Source organism: Aulonocara sp. 'chitande type north' Nkhata Bay, linkage group LG12 (assembly GCF_057382095.1).
Source record: "Aulonocara sp. 'chitande type north' Nkhata Bay isolate Kocher_YH1m ecotype deep benthic linkage group LG12, A_spYH_male_GT1.1, whole genome shotgun sequence".
NCBI classification, from domain to species: Eukaryota; Metazoa; Chordata; class Actinopteri; order Cichliformes; family Cichlidae; genus Aulonocara; species Aulonocara sp. 'chitande type north' Nkhata Bay.
This window is the reverse complement of record NC_141355.1, coordinates 39,024,527-39,044,547: the sequence shown is the minus strand read 5'-3', so window position 1 is coordinate 39,044,547 and position 20,021 is coordinate 39,024,527. Positions and strand designations below refer to the sequence as shown.

At 40.3% G+C, this 20,021-nt stretch overlaps 1 protein-coding gene and 1 pseudogene across 2 annotated transcripts in view; both read right to left on the bottom strand.

Annotated features, from left to right (window-relative positions):
* LOC147318090 (uncharacterized) overlaps positions 1-20,021 on the bottom strand; it is a 34,337-nt pseudogene that overhangs the window by 11,431 nt on the left and 2,885 nt on the right. The window contains exon 3 of the transcript XR_015124301.1: positions 19,695-19,794. The product of XR_015124301.1 is annotated as an uncharacterized LOC147318090 (transcript). The remainder of the gene's footprint in view (positions 1-19,694; positions 19,795-20,021) is intronic.
* LOC147318091 (GTPase IMAP family member 8-like) lies at positions 1,689-19,834 on the bottom strand. The gene is made up of 5 exons (XM_086257738.1): positions 19,695-19,834; positions 8,020-8,069; positions 7,320-7,379; positions 5,440-6,048; positions 1,689-4,853 (listed from the first exon to the last, which is right to left on the bottom strand). The coding sequence occupies exons 2-5, from the start codon at positions 8,033-8,035 to the stop codon at positions 2,185-2,187; spliced, it is 3,354 nt and encodes a 1,117-aa protein (XP_086113864.1). The 5' UTR covers positions 8,036-8,069; positions 19,695-19,834; the 3' UTR covers positions 1,689-2,184.

Below are 20,021 nucleotides of genomic sequence, written 5' to 3'. Positions count from 1 at the left end.
CGAGAGGGGCTGCTGTTGTGTGTGTGGATAATAGCAAACACTGAAATACATTTTTTGCAATGAATTTTGTTCACTCAAATTTAGCTTTTCTTCGCTCAAAATAAATTTCTCCTCACTTGCACCTGCAAACTTTTTTTTATATGTGCTCAATTTATTTTTACTTATGCTCAGAATAGTGGCACAAAAATAACACCATACACACGCAGTAGATGTGCCGGTGTGAGGTCTCGCATCAAGCTATCAAATACACGCATTTCTCGGTTTTGAAAAAAAAACGCCGTGTCGCCAGGTGTTTCACCAGATTCGAGGTTACTTCCTTTGCACAGTATCACCTTAAAGCACTTGTTGCAGGCTGCAGCCAGACTTTGAACGCTTCGCCTTGGGCATTTTTAATTTGTAGCTCTGCTCTAAAAGAACGTACGTACCTGGGCCCGCCTACTATCCTTGCAAAGGTAAAATGATTGGCTAGAATCCAAAGTGTATGACCTCTCAGGAAAAAAAGCACAGAAATAAAGCACCGAAATGTGCACTGCTTTTCGGTCTGGTTACTACCGTTAATGTCAGATCCGGTGGCATTACGGCACCGGATACTGGTACCCATCCCTACTCCTACCTCCCAGTAAGCGGAAGATGACTTCAACCGTGTGTGTGTTGAAAAATAGGAATGCATCCGCACCGCATTTTCTTGTTAGTAACGGTAATGGCATTGAAACGATAGAAATAGTAATTAGTTAATTTACTCGTTACTGAAAAAATTAACGGCGTTAACGCTGTTATTCCCGTCACTGTTTGGGAGTCATCTTGTTGGTTCCAAACACATTTTTATTCCTGTCAAATAGTTTTCATTCAGTGGCTTCTCCATAGATTCAAACATTTTCTGTGTTTTTGTAACAGGCTGCTAGTAACAAAGTGTTTAAAGACAGCAGACAAGATTAAACTTGTCTGTTATGTTTTGCATCTGTGATATTATTCTGTTATCATATGTTACCTTATATATGTAATCAAAGTAGTTGTAGTTGTAGTAGTTGCATCCTTCTAGTAAGCTCTCTTCTTGTTTCACCGTATTCTTTGCACGAAATCAAGTCATGTTCCACTGTTTCTCTTTCTTGACACTACTTGGATTCTTCCTCATATTAAAACTGCGCCTTTAAATGAATGAGTCTGCTGATGATCTTGTTCCTTTCTGTTAGTACCCTCATCTCTCTTATCTTCCTTTGTATAATATGTGCTTCCTTTTTGTTGCATCAACCCAATCCTGATGCCATAGTTAATTTTTTTCCCTGTTATGCTTTTTCTCCGCTGACTTTGACAGTGCCTTGTTTTCTTTATTGACAGATTCCATTGCCAGTTTGTTTGCCCAGAATCTATGTGTGTGCTGATACCCACATGAAATCAAGTCGGTCTTGTCGGTTGTGATTGAAATAACTCAAAATAAACAATCTTAAAAAAAAGTTCTAATCAAACTATCAAGTGGACCATTTTAGCAAATACCATAATGGCACAGTTGGGAAAGTACATTTGTTGGGCATTTTTGGGCACACAGGACAGAAAAAAAAGAAAAGAAAAATAGTGTGCCATATACCTGATGGTCAGATTATCATACGACGAAATATCAACGATACAAATGGCACTCTGCATTAATACATCAATTAAGACATTAATACATAATAGGACAACATGTAACCTTTACCAGCAAATTGTTTTTATTAAATAAAGAGCAAAAGAATAGGTAACTTTCTTACAAAAATATTTACCCTGAATGATCATAATGAAGCTGTGGCACCACACATATACAGACCAGAGTAAATCTGAAGGTAAATACTGTTCATAACAGGCAAAAGAAATATTCTTACCTACCCCCCCCCCCAAAAAAAAATTGCTGAAATAACACACACGCATACACGTGACACAAACGTGTTTTTTGTTTTTTTTTTCTTCAGGTTTAAATTGAGGTGGTATATTAAAGTAAAAACAAACTAAATGTACAAAACAAAAAGCAATTCTACTGCAATAAAACTTAAATGTATATTATCTCACATTAAACAAAAATCACTGTAAATAAACTACATAAACACATTTTAAACTCTGGCCATAATTTTTCAACTGGCTGTTTTTACAGTATTAAAAGTAGCAAATTAGTGCCTCATACAGTCCTGTGGCTTGAGTAATATACATTTAATTTTATCAGGAAATGATGCACCTGTTTTGGTATTTCTTTTTTAACTGTTTTATTTCTTCTTCATGCTTTTTTTGCATTTCCTCCCATTGTTTGTTAAGACTTTTTTCTTTGTGGCTGGAGAGACTATCTTGCTGTGGTATTAGTTTTGCTTTCAAATCCCTTATCTCATCATTATACTTCTCTATCAGAGATTCAAAGTCCCTGGTGTATTTCTCTCTGAATTCATTGAGCTCTTGAGCTTGATTTCTGGACTCTTCTTCATATTTCTGCTTCATTTGTTTCATTTCTTTCTTGTGGTCCTTCTCTAATGCTGTTCTCTTTTTTCCCTCCTCTATTAAGCGGAAGCAATGTTCTTTTATTTTTATTTGATAATCTTCTTTTTCCTTTTCATATTTTTCTTTTAGCTTTTTCATTTTCATATCTTCCACTTCTTGTGTCTGTTTACTTTCTTGATCCCTATTGTCCCACCAGTCTTTCCTTTCCATCTCCCAGGCCTCTCTCTCTCTTCTCATTTCTTCTCTGTTTTGCTCCAGCTCTCTGATGAGCTCTTCCTTTGATTCAGATTCTATTTGCTTCTCCAAAGTTTCCAGTTTTTGTTTCCATTGTTCTCGTTGAGTTTCTTCCTGTTCTTTCCTCTTTCTGTTTTCATCTTCTCTGATTTTCTGTTCTCTCTCTCTCTCTTCTCGCTCCTGGTTAATGCGTTCCTCCATCTCTTTGAGTTGATTCATACTCTGCTCTTTCTCAGATTCAAATTTAGAGATCTGTTCTTCCATTTGTCTTTTTACTTTTTGCATTTCTTCTTCATGTTTCCTTTTAAGCTCCTCCCTCTCCCTCTTCATGTCTTCATCCTTCTCTTTCAGCAGCCTCTCCATCTCCTTCTGTATCGCTGCCTCAGCCTCTTGGAACATCTCAGTGGTGTAGTATCCACCACCATTGTCTTTCAACATGGCTTCAATTTTCATCAGCAGGTCTGACACTTGTCTACAGTTTTTTGGATCTTTGTTGTTGAAGACGTGGTATCTGCCTCCACAGTCATCAATCAGAGTTTTTACAAAATCAGGACAGTCTTCTTCTATGTAACTTTCAATGGATGTGTCTTCAAGCTCATCTCCTCTGGTGAAGGTAACAATGATGAAGTTTCCTGACTTCTTTCCAAAAATCTCTTTGATCTTTTTCACAGTTTCTTTCTCCTCCTCTGTAAATCGACCGATCTGCAGCACCAGTAAGAACACGTGAGGTCCAGGAGACAACATGCTGATACAGTTCAGGAGCTCCTGTCGAACTTCATAACTGGACAGAGTCGTGTCAAACAAGCCGGGGGTGTCGACCACAACAACAGGACATCCATCAACCTCTCCTGCTGCTTTCTGACATTCTCTGGTCACAGATTTCCCACTGGCTTTGGATAAAAATTCCTTTCTCTGCAAAATGGTGTTTGCAGTTGCACTTTTTCCATTGCCAGTTTTTCCGAGCAGCACCATCCTGATGGACTGTTCACTTTGATTTCCATCGTCAGGTCCAGCCTCACTCTTTTGTTTAACTTCCTGCAGTTCAGCATCAAGCATCATAAACCTCTCAATCTGTGCTTTGCTGAACATTTCCATTGTGAAGCATTTAGGTCCTTCAGCTCTCATCATTTCCACAGTTTCCAACAGCTCTGCAATCTGTGTCTTGCCCTTGAAAACAACATGTCTTCCTCCCCAACTCTGACAGAGCTCCTGGATGTCCTTGTCTTGTCTTATAAAGTTACCAACAGCTGTATCTGTAGGATCTGAGTCCACAGTGAACAGAATCATGGTGAAGTCATTGACTCGAGAGCTGAATGTGTTCTGGATGGTCTCTAACTCTCCCTTGTCTTCATCAGTGAGGGGAGCCACAGGTAGGACCAGGATGAAGGCATGGACACCCTCAGGATCACAGAGGGAGATACACCTGAGTGATTCCTCCATCACTGCCTCCTGAGGTTTTCCATACAAGGCAGGCAGCTCCACCAGGGAAACCCAACGTCCACACACCTCTCCCTGATGTTTAACACACTCTGATGAGTTGGAGGCTGAATGAAGCTCAGTCTGACCTAAAATGGCCTTGGCTGCTGACGTCTTCCCTGCTCCTCTCCTCCCACACAGAACCAGGTTTAAAGATGGTCTCTTGCTGTCAAACTCTTCAGTGACTGTGAGGAATTTTCCTTTGTTCTGATGTATTATTTTTTCAATCTTGTCCATTAACTGTTCATGATCATTTTCATTCATGTCGTAACGTCGACCTTCACAATCTTTAAGGAGTGATGTAAGAGCAAAACTTGTCTCCACATGTGTGATGATCACCATCGAGTGTTTAAAGGTGTAGTCACCAAACAAACTCAGGATGAACCTCAGAGTTTTTCTGTTCTCCTCAGTGAACTCAGAAGGTTTCACCAGCAGCAGCAGAACATTTGGTCCAGGAGGACAGAGACTCACACAGCTCCTCATCTCTTCATTCATGGCCTTCAGAGACTTACCAAAGAGGTCAGGAGTTTTCACTACTGTAACTGGTTGTCCTTTCCACTCTCCCTGAACAATTTGCCTTGTGTTAGAATATCTTGACATATCAAAACCTGTTTTCTTCACAATAAAGTTACATAGTGCTGTCTTCTTCGTTGAGCTTCCTCCAAAGAGCATAATCCTGAGTGCACATCCTGTAAAGGAACAAACAGACAAACACTTTCACAAATTCCTGTAAGCAGTCTGACTGATGTTAGCATGATCCTAAAATGCTTTTCCAACACAAAAAACTATTATGAGGTCCTCATCAGAACAACATTTAACTTGAATGGACTTTTTAGATATTACATCTTTAGTCATACATTCATTTCTTTGATTAATGCTCCATAAATATTGCTTCTGGTACTTTCTGGGTTACAAAGATGGAGTTTCATAACAAATTCTTATTTTTTCTGGCTTTGTATTAAAATTAAACACGTTGACACGACAAGTGCTGCCCAATGTAAAGGCAAGAAACCCATTTAAAGATTTCCTTTTCTCGATAGTTTACTCTGCGTGACCCAAATTTCTAAACTTAAGCTTGATTTTTTTTAGGTTCCTTCAATGTAAATAGACCTCAGCCATAAAAATAACAGTTCAGAAATTATGCTGACTTTTATCCTGTCTAGTCAGTGACTTCTGTCTTTTTTTAAAATCGTTTTGAGAAAGCCTCCTGACATGTTAAAATAATATTAAGAAAATTATTTTTCCACATTATCTTAAAAAATGTTTTAAACTTACCAGCAGATTTGGCATAATGTCTATTAACAGGAGCATCTTTCCTTTGATCAGCGCTGGTGTGATGATAGATGACATGTTTTCCATTGTTCCTCTTTACAATGCATTTTATGTTTTCTAGCAACTTCCCAATGTTGAGGTTTTCAATCTGCAATGACTTGTTTTTACATCGTCTGATCATTTCCTGTAAATGTGTATGATACATGACACTATGCCATAAACCCAGACGCCTCTCTCTGGGTGGTGATATCAGAACCAGTGAATGATCAAAGGAATGATCACTGAAGAAGTTCAGGACTCTGCAGAGTCTCGTTTTTTGATGCTCAGTGAAGTCTTCAGGCTGTAGAACCAGCAGGAACACATGAGGTCCAGGATCAGAGAGCCTCACACAGTTGGTCACATGTTCCTTTATTTTGTCCTCAGAGATGGTTGGATGAAGCAGATCTGGTGTATTGATGAGAAATATTTCTTTCCCTTGAATGCGTCCACTGGCTCTCACACAACGGTCCAGTTCTTCCTCGGGGTTGAACTTGTTCTCTCCCAGTATAACGTTCCCCACTGAGCTCCTCTCAGACCAGCTGTTCCCCAGCAGGACAGCTCTGAGCTCAGACACTGAAATGACAACAAATGCAGACACAAATATATTTCTTTTACATCTTTTACATCAATTTCCACGTTACAGGCCCTTCAGCCAAAGAAACTTCAGTAAAAAGAAATTGTTGGATAGAGAAATTATTTTTCAGGTCTGAAAAACAAATTAAGGTCTTTTAAATTTTTCAATTTCATCTATGTGATGAAGAGGAATGACTGTTGGTACCTGAATGCTATGTGCTGTAACTGACGTAAGGCCATCAGCCTACTGAATCAATGACTAATTGCTGAACTGTAATTATCTTCCATCTGTAAATTTGCAATTTTGTACATTTATATATGACATAACACAACTTCATACAATATAAACAATTTATTTTATTGCATACTCTGTATGTATTACCACTGTGACAGTGTTGCACTTTAAATTCTGATTACACCCACACATAAGCTACAAGTGCTGCAAAAGCACTTGTTTTGCTTTTTAAAATTATTTTCTATATCAGAGTTAAGTTTATTCTTTATTTTTGTTGGTTGTTTGTTTATATATATTGTGTGAAGGGAACCTGCAAAGTAAGAATTTAATTGCTTTGAGTAACCACGTGTGTTCTGCAGTGTACATGACAATAAACTTCTTGAATCTTGAGAAATTTTTTAAAAAGTAGGTAAAAATTGTTTTTTGTATGCTAAAGCATCCTTGTGTATGAAACATACTTATGTTTGTGGTTGTGATGTGCACATAGTGAGCTGTTATGTTGTAAACTGCTTGGGAAAAGAAAAACTATTTTAATGGATAAAATAGTGCTGATTGCACCGGTCAGTGCACTCGGCCAGGGAGGAAAAATTTGTTTCTGTCAATCCAGTGAACCAGCTGTCTCAAACAGGCACTTCTCCACTCTGCTCTTATTTATAAAGTGCCTTACAAAACTGAACATTAAAGCCAATAGCTGGGTTTTCCTGTTTCAGTGCAGCAAACAACATAGAGCCACTTACTGCTAAAGAGACAGAGAGTGAAAGTGGACAGTATATTCTCAGCTTTAACATGAAAGGTTTTAGTGTCCTTATTTTCCTCTGAGTTATTTGTTCTCTTACAAGTTAGCTAACAATAACTAATGTAAGTCTATTAGCCAACCAACCCGATGACAGTACTGTTCTGAAATCCAGCTACATAGAGTTACATCTATATTGTTTTTAGAGCAGGGCTCCATAATGCAAATGAGCCTTTATAGATTAAGTGTTTCTGTCCACTTTAAAAAATTATGTCAATCACAATCTTTTCTTCAAAAACTTACTGTTAGGTGGTAGAAGTCCATAGCTGCCTTTGCGCCTTTTAGAAAAAGTGCCTTGTTTGACTACAACAGAAAAAATAAAGATAATTATTGTGTATTACTATTATTACTAATATTATTACTATTATTAGGGTGTTATGTGACAGCAACTACAGCTATATGCAGATAAGAAAAGCACTTCTTTACAGCTGAAAGCACAACTAGGGTCAGGAGCTCAAAGTTTTAGAAAAAAAATAATATTTTTTTGTGAAATACATCATTAAGGTATCCTACGTAACACATAGAATGTAAACTAGTTAACTAAAGTCATTCAAATGACTTTGTCTGAAAGATTTTGTGTCTGAACATTGTGTATCATGAACCAGTATAAGCTGGATAGCAAACATCTTCACTCTGGTACATGTTTTCTTTAGAGTAGCCCAGACTTGATTCACTTACTCATATATCTTTACCTGTCCCTGCATGAATGGTGCCTGCAAATTTTGCACTGAATTGATAGAGCATTACATCAGTGTGCACATATAAAGTTTATTTGGTACATCACTTGCTGCTCAATATTAACCTATAGTAATGTCTTTTCGTGTCTTTGTTCCTGTCTTAAATCAGGAGAAACTGAGAAATTGTTCAATTATTGTGGAAAACTGCTAGCAAAAGAAAGTAACTGACAATTACTTGACGTGTGACAAACTGTGACTTGACTCACCAAATGATTCTGCCATATTGTCACTGTTATTCAACTGTTGACCTCAGTAACTGTTGGAAAGAGATACAATGAATGTAAGATGTAGGACCCATATGTTGGTGCTATGTTAAATGCAGTGTGGTGTATAAACAGGTGGTTAGGGGAAGTGACTGAAGAAACATTCACAAGCCCCAGCAGAATACATCTGTTGGAGGATAAGTATGGAAGGGTTCAGGGTCACCTGATCCAACTCTATGCTTTAGCAAAAAGGAAAGTTCTTGTGTAGAGGAGGCATTCCCCCTCTGTCCCCTTCTGGCTACCTGTGCCTCAATTTTATTCTGCAACCTAGACATCCACTTTACTCACACCCTCATAACACTTACTTATAGGGCTTTGGGGGTGGGCATGATATACGGCGTCCAGAGTAATAATAATAATAATGGATTGCATTAATATAGCACTTTTCAAGGCACCCAAAGCGCTTTACAATGCCACTATTCATTCACTCTCACACACTGGTGGAGGCAGCTATAGTTGACAGAAGCGAGGCTGCCATATCACGCCATCGGCCCCTCTGGCCAACAACAGTAGGCGGTAGGGTAAAGTGTCTTGCCCAAGGACACAACGGACAGGACAGAGAGCCCGGGGATCGAACCGGCGACCTTCCAGTTACAGATGTGCTTCCCAACCCCCTGAGCCACGGTCAGAGTACTGTTTGTATATCCAATGTAATGTCTGGGGCCAGTTCCCACCTCTCAATTTTTTTTCTCTCAACTATCTGTGCCATTTTGTCTGTGTCTATGTGTCATGTCGAGTCTCCACTGCTCTGGGAATATCTCAGGCCCCCCCAGTGGAGGCCTGTCTCCACCCACCACACTCCCTGCCGGTAGCTGATGCCCTCAAGTGTCGGTGCGTTGGTGGTTCTCAGTGTCCGGGGCTGGGCGCTCAGGTATGCACCCGGCTAACTCCCGGCAGCTGCTTAGCGGGGCCCGGCGCCCGTAGCCCGGTCGGGCCCCCTCTGAGGGGTGGGGTGCCCTCGGACCTCAAGCCTCTGGGAGTGGATTCGCTTTGGCGCGACTGGCTGCTGGCAGGGCCTGTGGGCTCGTCACCACAGCCCTCTGGCTTCTGCACCGTGGCTGATGGGTCACCCCACATCTGGGGCTCTCCTCAGCTCTTTTTTTAGGTAGGTGGCACGACTGCCCCTGCAGTTGTCCTCCTTGGGCTTTTGGACTCTGGGGGGCCTCTAGATGTTTGCCCCTGGGTCTCCTCCATGTCTGGTTCATGTTCTGGGGGCGGGGCTATGGCTCCCCACACCCTCTAGCAGACCGTTACATGGAGAAACCTTTTGAACTTAGCCCGCACACAGGTGCTCACAGACATAAACTATATCTTCCTTGCCTGCTATCTTAAAGCACACTGTGCGCTGTCAGTCTTGCGTGCTGCTCAATAACATTAAATATTTACTGTTACTTATATGTATCTAGGTTGTTGTTTCTATATTGAGTTGTTCTGTTGTAGTTTGTTTGCTCTTTTCTTCTTTTAACAGGTGATCCAACTGATTATCTCAGTGTCTTCTATTACTGTCCTCCCTTCCCCTCTGTTTTCTTTCTCCCTTTCTTTCTTTTTCTCCTTTTCTGTCTAATTGTCTGTCCAATTTGTAACAACTTAAAATAAAAATAATAATAAAAAAAACAATAATTACATAGATCAATCAAACATGTGCCACGGCTGGCACGCGAAGGGTTAACTGATTTCACGACCATAGCTGGACTGGCCATCGGTGATTTGGTCATTTTTCGCTTTTATGGGCCGATGTTTTTCTTGTAACAGTATAAGCAATGAAAGGTGGTGAATTAGCCAGTTGTTGGCCGATGTGTAAAAATAACTCCGTTGTTTGGTGGTGGCTATGGTGGAGCTTCCACAGAGGCCAGCAGGTGGATGAGGGAAAGGGGAGGCAGGAGGAGGCGAGACCTGAGTAAATGGTAAATGGACAGGTTCTTATACAGGGAGTGCAGAATTATTAGGCAAATGAGTATTTTGTCCACATCATCCTCTTCATGCATGTTGTCTTACTCCAAGCTGTATAGGCTCGAAAGCCTACTACCAATTAAGCATATTAGTTGATGTGCATCTCTGTAATGAGAAGGGGTGTGGTCTAATGACATCAACACCCTATATCAGGTGTGCATAATTATTAGGCAACATCCTTTCCTTTGGCAAAATGGGTCAAAAGAAGGACTTGACAGGCTCAGAAAAGTCAAAAATAGTGAGATATCTTGCAGAGGGATGCAGCAGTCTCAAAATTGCAAAGTTTCTGAAGCGTGATCATCAAACAATCAGGTTACATTTCACTGTGTGTTATACTTGTATAACTATGCATGTGACAAATAAAGAACCTTGACCTTGAACCTTGACCTTGATCAAGCGTTTCATTCAAAATATTCAACAGGGTCGCAAGAAGCGTGTGGAAAAACCAAGGCGCCAAATAACTGCCCATGAACTGAGAAAAGTCAAGCGTGCAGCTGCCAAGATGCCACTTGCCACCAGTTTGGCCATATTTCAGAGCTGCAACATCACTGGAGTGCCCAAAAGCACAAGGTGTGCAATACTCAGAGACATGGCCAAGGTAAGAAAGGCTGAAAGACGACCACCACTGAACAAGACACACAAGCTGAAACGTCAAGACTGGGCCAAGAAATATCTCAAGACTGGTTTTTCTAAGGTTTTATGGACTGATGAAATGAGAGTGAGTCTTGATGGGCCAGATGGATGGGCCCGTGGCTGGATTGGTAAAGGGCAGAGAGCTCCAGTCCCACTCAGACGCCAGCAAGGTGGAGGTGGAGTACTGGTTTGGGCTGGTATCATCAAAGATGAGCTTGTGGGGCCTTTTCGGGTTGAGGATGGAGTCAAGCTCAACTCCCAGTCCTACTGCCAGTTTCTGGAAGACACCTTCTTCAAGCAGTGGTACAGGAAGAAGTCTGCATCCTTCAAGAAAAACATGATTTTCATGCAGGACAATGCTCCATCACACGCGTCCAAGTACTCCACAGCGTGGCTGCAAGAAAGGGTATAAAAGAAGAAAAACTAATGACATGGCCTCCTTGTTCACCTGATCTGAACCCCATTGAGAACCTGTGGTCCATCATCAAATGTGAGATTTACAAGGAGAGAAAACAGTACACCTCTCTGAACGGTAGTGATGTGTGGATCGATCCTGAAATATCGATTCCTCCGATACCAATCATTTATGTTCTAGAATCGAATCTCACATTAAAATATCGATATTTTAGTAATTTAGAGTAAATTTGTAGTTTATCATTAACAGGAACACAGTGGAAAGAAACTATAACATTCGGATTGTCTACATTCAAAGGAACTACTTCCTCTTCCGCCTTTCATAGTCATGTGCGAAATACGGGTGTATAAAAGTCTCGCAGCCCCTTGGCGCGTGCACTCACAACAATGGCTGAGCATAATTGAAGTCATGTGTGGACGTATTTTACCTCCACAAACAGCTGAGACGTGGTTTGCAATACATGTGGCAAAAAAGTGCTCCAAGAGTGAGGTGTTGTGGCCATACTAGGGAGACATTCAAAAGGGCTGTTGGGGGGGGGTAAATACATTTTACAGGGTTTATTTATCGGATAAAATACGTTAAATGTCACCGTTATTATTGGCCGGCCCGGAAACAGCGGGGGTGTCCAAATTCAGAGGCTGCTTCCACCTGAGGACCCGGCCTTCGCGGTCTAAAGAAAGCTGGGTAGTACATCACGAGCTCCCTCGGTGGAGTGAAACTCTGCTGTCTGCTCCTTGCTGTCTAAAATATAACCGGCACTGACGTAAACTCTCGACCGTCTCACACTTCTGTTTAACCATTTTCTGTTTGACGTTTATTCAGCTGTGTGAAAACCCCGGAGGAACCCATCCGAAGGATTAATGAAGTCAAATTTAATTTAATCAAATCTAATAACTTTAATCTCAGCCAAACCGATTTACTCACGAACAAATAAAACACTGAAAAAGCCAAACAATAACATTTTTAAGTTATCAAAGTGACTTATATATCATGTTTAACCCGAGTAGTGAAAGACCGCGGGGGTTTGAAGACGATGTGTCGGCTCAGATATTTGAAGTTTGCACAGCTACATTCTCACCTGAAAATATGTTAAAAGTTTTTTTGCGACCCAGAAAGAGAAATAAGAGTAATATTAAAACTAAGTTGCTGCTGCCATTGTTGGAAACTGGAATTGGCTGCGATATGGTTTTTCAATTTTGTTGTCCTAGAAAATCGGGCGAAATTCGGGAGAATGGTGGCTCCGGGAGATTTTCGGGAGGGCACTGAAATTCGGTATTCTCTCGGAAAAATTGGGAAGGTTGGCATGTATGGTTGTGGCAACATCACTAACCTTGTCAAACACCTCAAAGTAAATCATATCACAGAATATGACGAGCGTATGTTGAGGCGAACTGAAGAGGAGGAGAGGGACAGGTGCTGCTAGGGTGAGACAGACGTCTCTCACAGAGTCCTTTAGTGCTGCAGGCAGGCAAGGTGTTCAAATAGCACAACTTCATTTTTTTTATTTCTATATGATGAACCCTGCATTATTAAGTGATAAGAACAAGTAATCTGATGTCCTGTAATCATTATGATGCTATAATTTGAGATACAATAAATAAAATAAGTTTTTGTACAAAGTATCGGTATCGGATCAGTATCGCCGATACCACCCTGAATATTACTTGGTATCGGATCGGAAAGGAAATCAGTGGTATCGCACATCACTACTGAACGGTGTCTGGGAGGCTGTGGTTGCTGCTGCACGCAATATTGATGGTGAACAGATCAAAACACTGACAGAATCCATGGATGGCAGGCTTTTGAGTGTCCTTGCAAAGAAAGGTGGCTATATTGGTCGCTGATTTGTTGTTGTTTTGCTTTTGAATGTCAGAAATGTATATTTGTGAATGTGGAGATGTTATATTGGTTTCACTGGTAAAAATAAATAATTGAAATGGGTATATATTTGTTTTTTGTTAAGTTGCCTAATAATTATGCACAGTAATAGTCACCTGCACACACAGATATCCCCCTAAAATAGCTAAAACTAAAAACAAACTAAAAACTACTTCCAAAAACATTCAGCTTTGATATTAATGAGTTTTTTGGGTTCATTGAGAACATGGTTGTTGTTCAATAATAAAATTATTCCTCAAAAATACAACTTGCCTAATAATTCTGCACTCCCTGTATAGTGCTTTTCTACTGTTCTGAGCACTCAAAGCTTGTGCATTCTCCCATTCACACCAGCACATTTTTGTCTAAGTGCTTTCTAGCTAACATTCACAAACATTCATACTCCGATGGATGCATCGGAGAGCAATTTGGGGTTAGTATCTTGCCCAAGATTATTTCCAAGGATATTTGGCATGCAGGCTAGGGGAAGCCAGGAATCAAACCATCAACCTTCCGATCAGTAGATGACCTGAGCTACAGCCACCCCGTGGCTGAGGCGGCCGCCAGTCCGAGTGTCAGGTGAACTGAATTTCAGGTAAGAAGTTATGACCTGCAGTCTAACTGGGTCAGATACAAACCAAGTTTAGGTGGAGTTTATTCTCGTTGTGCTGACTTTTTACAGTCAGTTACAATAACTCGTACTGCTACTAGCTAGCATGACGGAGTTTCTATACAGCTGGGTGGGTGCTATGATGTTACTGATAGTGAACTTTATTTAATTCATAAGGTTAGTAGAGTTGCCAACAGTCCCGTAAAAAATTTAACCGTCCCACAGAAAATATCACGCGTTTCGTATTGAGCTGAAAAGGAACGCAGTTTGTTCCGTACTTCAGCTAGAATGGAAAAAGACAAAGCTGGAGTTATTCTGTCTTTACACTGCAGCTGCCTCTTCTCCTCTCATTCTCTCACCTCCCTTTCCTGTTGCAGCTTCAATCATGAAACTGATCAATGATCAGCTGATCGGCTTTTCTCTCTTGTTTGTTTATCGCCCACTTTGCGCCAGAAAGAGGAAACCAGCGGATGTCACACTAAACAACAGCAGCACGTTTAAGCTTGATCAGCTGTTGTTAGAATTTATTTAATATTACTTTCTAGTATCAGCTGATGTTTGCTGCAGCCACAGCTGTAAAGCTGCTGGTCATTAGGGCTGCCACGATTAGTCGATTAGTCACGATTACGTCGACTATCAAAATCGTCGACGACTGATTTAATAGTCGACGTGTCGTTTGAAGCTTTGTAAGATCCCAAAAGACGCAGGAATAAGTAGCAGGATTTAAGAGTGTAATAACAGACTGAAACAGAAGATGGCAGCACTGCATGTACAAGGATGCCAGCTGCCGTTAAACCCCGAAGAAGAAGAAGCTGTGTCCCAGAATTCATAGCGCGGCCCTGCTCAGTTTCCAACAATGGCGGCAGCTAGCTAGTTTTAATATTACTCTTATTATTCTTTCTGGGTCACAAAATAAACGTTTAACATATTTTCAGGCGAGAATGTAGCTGTGTAAACCTCAAATATCTGCTCAGTTTATCAGGACACCACATATTTTCAAAAGCGCTCCGACGTTTTCGGAGACATCTGTTACCCACTAGCTCGTTAGCTAGGCGGGGGCAAGGCTAACTAGAGCCGTGAGAACACCGGACTCCCGGTAAATCGTTTTCAAACCCACCGCCGTCTTTCGCTACTCAGGTTAAACATGATATATAAGTCACTTAGGCTACGTTCACACTGCAGGCGAAAGCGCATCAAATCCGATTTTTTTGACCCTATGCGACCCATATCCGATCATGCTATGACAGTGTGAACGGCACAAATCCGATATTTTCAAATCTGATCTGGGTCACTTTCGTATATGGTGCTGAATCCGATACATATCCAATGTTTCAGAAAGCGACTGCTGTTTGAACGGTCATGTCGCATTAAATCCGTCTTTTACGTCACTGACACAAGACAGACGCCAATTATCAGCGCCGGAGAAGCGCCCAATAAGACATCGCGAACACTTCCTGGCCATCCGGTGTAGATGTCAGTGAAACTGTTGGGAAGACAACGTTGGAGAAACGTTAACATTTTATTTGTACTGCATAATCTGCAGATTCTGACAGAAATCTGCAGCTATCCTTTGAAGCACCGCTCCTCTAAAACAGCAATAAGGATCATTATTAGGTTATTTACATTATTATGTAAATAACAAAATAACTTAAAGCAAAAATTGGAAAACGTAAAGTCCATAGTCTTTACATTAAGGGCCATCAGTCAAACAATACTGTTTGTTCTGGGTCTAAGCAGAGCGCGTTGTGTGTGAAGTCTTCTTTTGCGCATGCAGGCCGCTTTGAGCGTTCACACTAGAGCGTGTTTGCTGTCGCATTTTATTTGTAGTGTTAACAAGCAGACACCAAAAAAAAAAAAAAAATCGGATTTGATCAAAAAAATCGGATTTGAGCATTAAGACCTGCAGAGTGAACGTAGCCATAGATAACTTAAAAATGTTATTGTTTGGCTTTTTTTTGTATTTTATTTGTTCCTGAGTAAATCGGTTTGGCTGAGATTAAAGTTATAGTTGTTACACAGCTGAATAAACGTCAAGCAGACAGCTGATTATCAGAAGTGTGAGATGCTCCAGAATATACTCCCTGTGCCCCGTTATATTTTAGATAGCAAGGAGTTTATTAAACTTCACCGAAACAATCTGCAAATTTCATTAAAATTTAATAAACTATCATCTTGTCTTTATGTTTAGTTAGCACAGACCTTAAACACTTCAAGCTGTAAGCTAATGATAGTTATATAAGAGCAGATGCTGCTGGTGCAATAAGCTGTAGTTTTACGTCCAATGGATGATGATCTGATTAGTCGACTAATCGCAAAAATAATCTGTGACTAGTCGACTATCAAAATAATCGTTTGTGGCAGCCCTACTGGTCATGATATCGGTTTGGTTATCTGGTGAGAGGGAAACATGAAGATGAAACCAGGAGATGTCCTTACTGAATCATCAGAGCTGTGATGGAGAAACAGGTTTACCTTTTAGGTGACATGAATGAGTTGAAGGGAAGTTATGAACTGTTTCTGAGAGACAAATAACACCAGGATCCTTTTCTAAGTAGCTGACAGCTGGCAACTGTGCAGGGGCGGGTCTAGCAAAGTTTTGCCAGGGGGCTAGGTAGGGCATTAACAGGGAGAGGGGGGCATAAAGAAATACTTTCTTATTCTCATATAAAATGTCTCGCTTTTAATTATCTGAGTCTTACAAACAAAGTTTTTATCTGATGTAAAATGTATAGAAATCATACATATACCAACAAGATTGTACATCACTGTCAAGTGTATGGACCAATGTTTTCTTTTCTGATCAACCAGAAAGGTTTAATGAGCAGCTGATTTGTCTCTCTTTAACTGGCTGGACACAGACGACATCGAAATGCAGCTGATTGAACTGAAAAGCTCGACTCTGTGGGGGTCAAAGTTTGCCGAAATACAAACGCAGCTGGAATCCACAGCTGTGCGTGTTCATGGAGCTGCATTTTCACCTGCTGGACATCACTACCTGACAGGTTTAACTGTCTTCAGAACATTGCAGAGGCCTTATTGACAGTATTTGGCTCTACATGTCTGTGTGAGCAGATTTTCTCTCACATGAGTCCTCAGGTAGCCTCTGAATGCTGGACACTCGGAGACCTGTGTCTCTTTGTGGGAGCCCAGAGATCACATTAACATGTGTGTCTCTGTATTAACAAACATGCCATATTGGCCCAGTTTATTTTTCTTATCATTGTTGTGAGGAGACCATAAATAGCATTTGCATTTTCTCTTATACAGTTCATTTGCTGTTATGGATAAAAAGTCTTTTTTTTGTTTCCAAATAGCTGATAACTATTCGCTGACAGCTGCCAACATCTGTGAACAAGTATAATTCTATAAAGTGGTTCCATATAGTGTGTAACTGTTAATATAGAGCGTTATTAAATTTATTGCTTAGCAATCATATGGCACATTTTAGATGGCACTCATCATCAGAAAGGTTTCCGACCCCTGATGTATACTATGTCTTCTGATGATACTGCTTAAGGGAAGCATGTATAATGTAAGAGAGAGTCCTCTTCACACACTAAGGTTAATTATGGAGAGCAGCGAAGCCTCTGATACTATTCAGCTTTCAGTCTTCAACCGTGGAATAGACTCAAATCTCGGTGTTATGAAGGAACTTTTAGGATTAAAATCAATGCATGGCACAAGGAAGGAAATATTTGGAGAGGTTTCCAAATGTCTAACTGAAATGAAGGTGCCATGGGAAACACTTGTGGGGTTAATGACACATGGTGCACTAGCGATGTTCTGTCAACGCAGACTTCATTGTATTTACCAGTTCCCTAAGGAAAGTTTCCCATTGAACGTCCTCATTTATGTTAAAGTAGAGTGGTTGTGTGTTAGAAATGTCCCTAAAAGTCATAAGAGTCAGGTGTACTGATGACTATAGTTTCATATGTTTTGTAATTTTTAAATGGAGGCATGTAATGTATTTAAGATAAATCTACCCTCGAGATCAGTGACGAAACTGTACTCTGGTACTACATCAATATGTCTAAGATCTAGAAATATGGAACAAATATCAATCAAAATCAGGACTAAGATGAGAAGTCTATCCTAATATCATGAAGTACACCTTAACACAAGCAGCTCTTTAACCCTTTAGAGCCGATCGGAGCGGGCACGCTCTGTTATGCGTAACTATTTTTAAATCCCAGTAGCACTGCAACCACGTAAGCTAGCGCAAAAATTTTTTTTGCATATGAAACCGGAGGAGTTGTACTTACATATTGTGCCATCAGCTTGTCCTAGGTCACGGTTTCCTTCCACATAAAGCTTTGCAAAAACTGCATAAAAAGCGCTTGCAGGAACAAAAACATAATATTCCAGAAACACGCTTTGCCGATCCGATCAGCTGTTCAAAACACTTCCTACGTTGGAATAGACATCAGCGCGAACTTTTGCATTTCCGCCATTACCTGGCCGAAACCGGAAGTGACGTCATTTTCGCGGAAATGTAGTCTTTTTTGCGATCAGGGCCTCAGGGCCTATACTGCTCTTTTTAAAAGTTATCTTTGACTTTATGACTTTCTGTGTCGTTTCTGGGATGCTTAGGACTCATATTGCACTGCTGGAAATAGTTTATTTTGATGCATATGCTGCTTTTTTGCAAATTTGCAGTATAATATTTATTTTCGTTTTTCCTGCAGTGTATAAAAATTGGTGTATTTCAAAAATAAAACTATGAAGACACTCAAAATAAATTTCCTGTGGTGGGAAACTATTTTGTGCAACTTTTTTGTATTTACAGTTTTGAGGGATAAGACTCTTAAATTTCTCTAACTAGAAATATATGTTAAAAAATCAAAAACGATTTTCAATTTTTTTGTAGTTTATTGCACTTTTTTGCAATTTATGTAATTACTATGCACTTAATGAATACATATTATTAAAATCTGGGCTGTAATGGTTGTATTGATGTATAGCAACTTGAAATGCTCCCAAAAATGGCTCCACAGCATGTAAAAATATAATATAAGCTCTGGCGGACTTGGTTCTATGGTAGGTCTTAAAGGGTTAATAATCAGAGGATTCAATGTATTTATCTGTTCTCTCTGGAAGGTTTCCCATTGATTGTCCTCATTTAAGTTAAAGCAGTGTATCTGTATTAGAAACGTGCCCAGAAGTCACCCAAGAGTACTGCAATAAAGCTCCAGTTAATATGATTCAGAAATATCAGAAGTGCCTTAGATTAAGGTGTAAATCTTACACTAGCTATATAAATAAAGAAAAAAATGGGGGAGAGATGGCATCAAAGTTAGAGGGAGGAAGCAACTATCCCAAAGAAATTCATGAAAATCAGATAAGAGCCATAAGTTGTAACTGGCATGTAAGTGCAAAGGTCCCAGGGATGGTGACACAATGACAAATATGAAATCCCTGCATATACAGGTAGTCCAGGGGCAAAGAAAATGCAGTTTTACTTGGTTCGCCTCCCTGTTAGATTTCAGGAGTGGGCGGAAGTGCAGCCCAGCACCCCAGGTGCATCTGCCCTAGATATTAAAATTAAAAGCTAGCTGTTAGCAACAGCTAATCCCTTCCCTGCTGCTCCCCACTGGGCCCCCTGCAAATCTTGAATTTTCCCCCACCTTTCTCCTGTTTTTTCCTCTCACCCCCCCCCCGTGATAAAAATAGCCATTCGTTTTTACCTTTATCCTCGAATCTCTCCCATCTATTTTCTTACAACATTAATGTTACCTTTCTCACTTCCTCACAGCTGATGGTAGCAGTGAGGCCTGGTCACTAATTGTGGCTGGTATACATCCTGAAAGCTAACATGTCGGTTAATTTCCAGTAAGGAAATTAAATAAACTAAATGGAAAGATTAAGACTAACTTGATCAATTTGCTCAGATACAGTTGAGTAATATGTGCAGTAGTAACCTTGGAAAAAAAGAGCAAACAGCACTATTCTTCTACACCATTTCTGCGTGAAATCTGTCCTCAACCTGAACTCAAACTAAACCTGAAGTTAAAAAAACTAATTAAAATCTGGAGTTCAGTGTGAGAGAGAAGCTTTTTTCTGTCTTGGTTTAACGAAGCTGTTTGCAGCACATTCACTGTTTTATTAGCAGAAAAGGCTTGAACGCAAACTCACCCGACACTCGTGAGAATAATTTGTCTTCCAGGTTTGTCCTCTCGTGCTGCCAGTCATTAAGTCCATATAGCCAACGCACTGACTGCGTCCATCTTTTCCTCTATATATTTCTTTTTGGTTTAAAAACGTTAATTTTGAATTTATTCGACGGCGGAATTTATTACTGCGCCAACACGCTAATGAAAGTGAAAGTATTTAACTGACCAGTGGTGCGTTCCAATTTGCTTAGGGAGGCGAGACATGACGCGGAAGTATCTGCGAGGTGGATATAGTAAGAGCTGTTCCAATTCTCCAAGCACTAAAGAAAGGAGCTTCAATGCTTCCTTT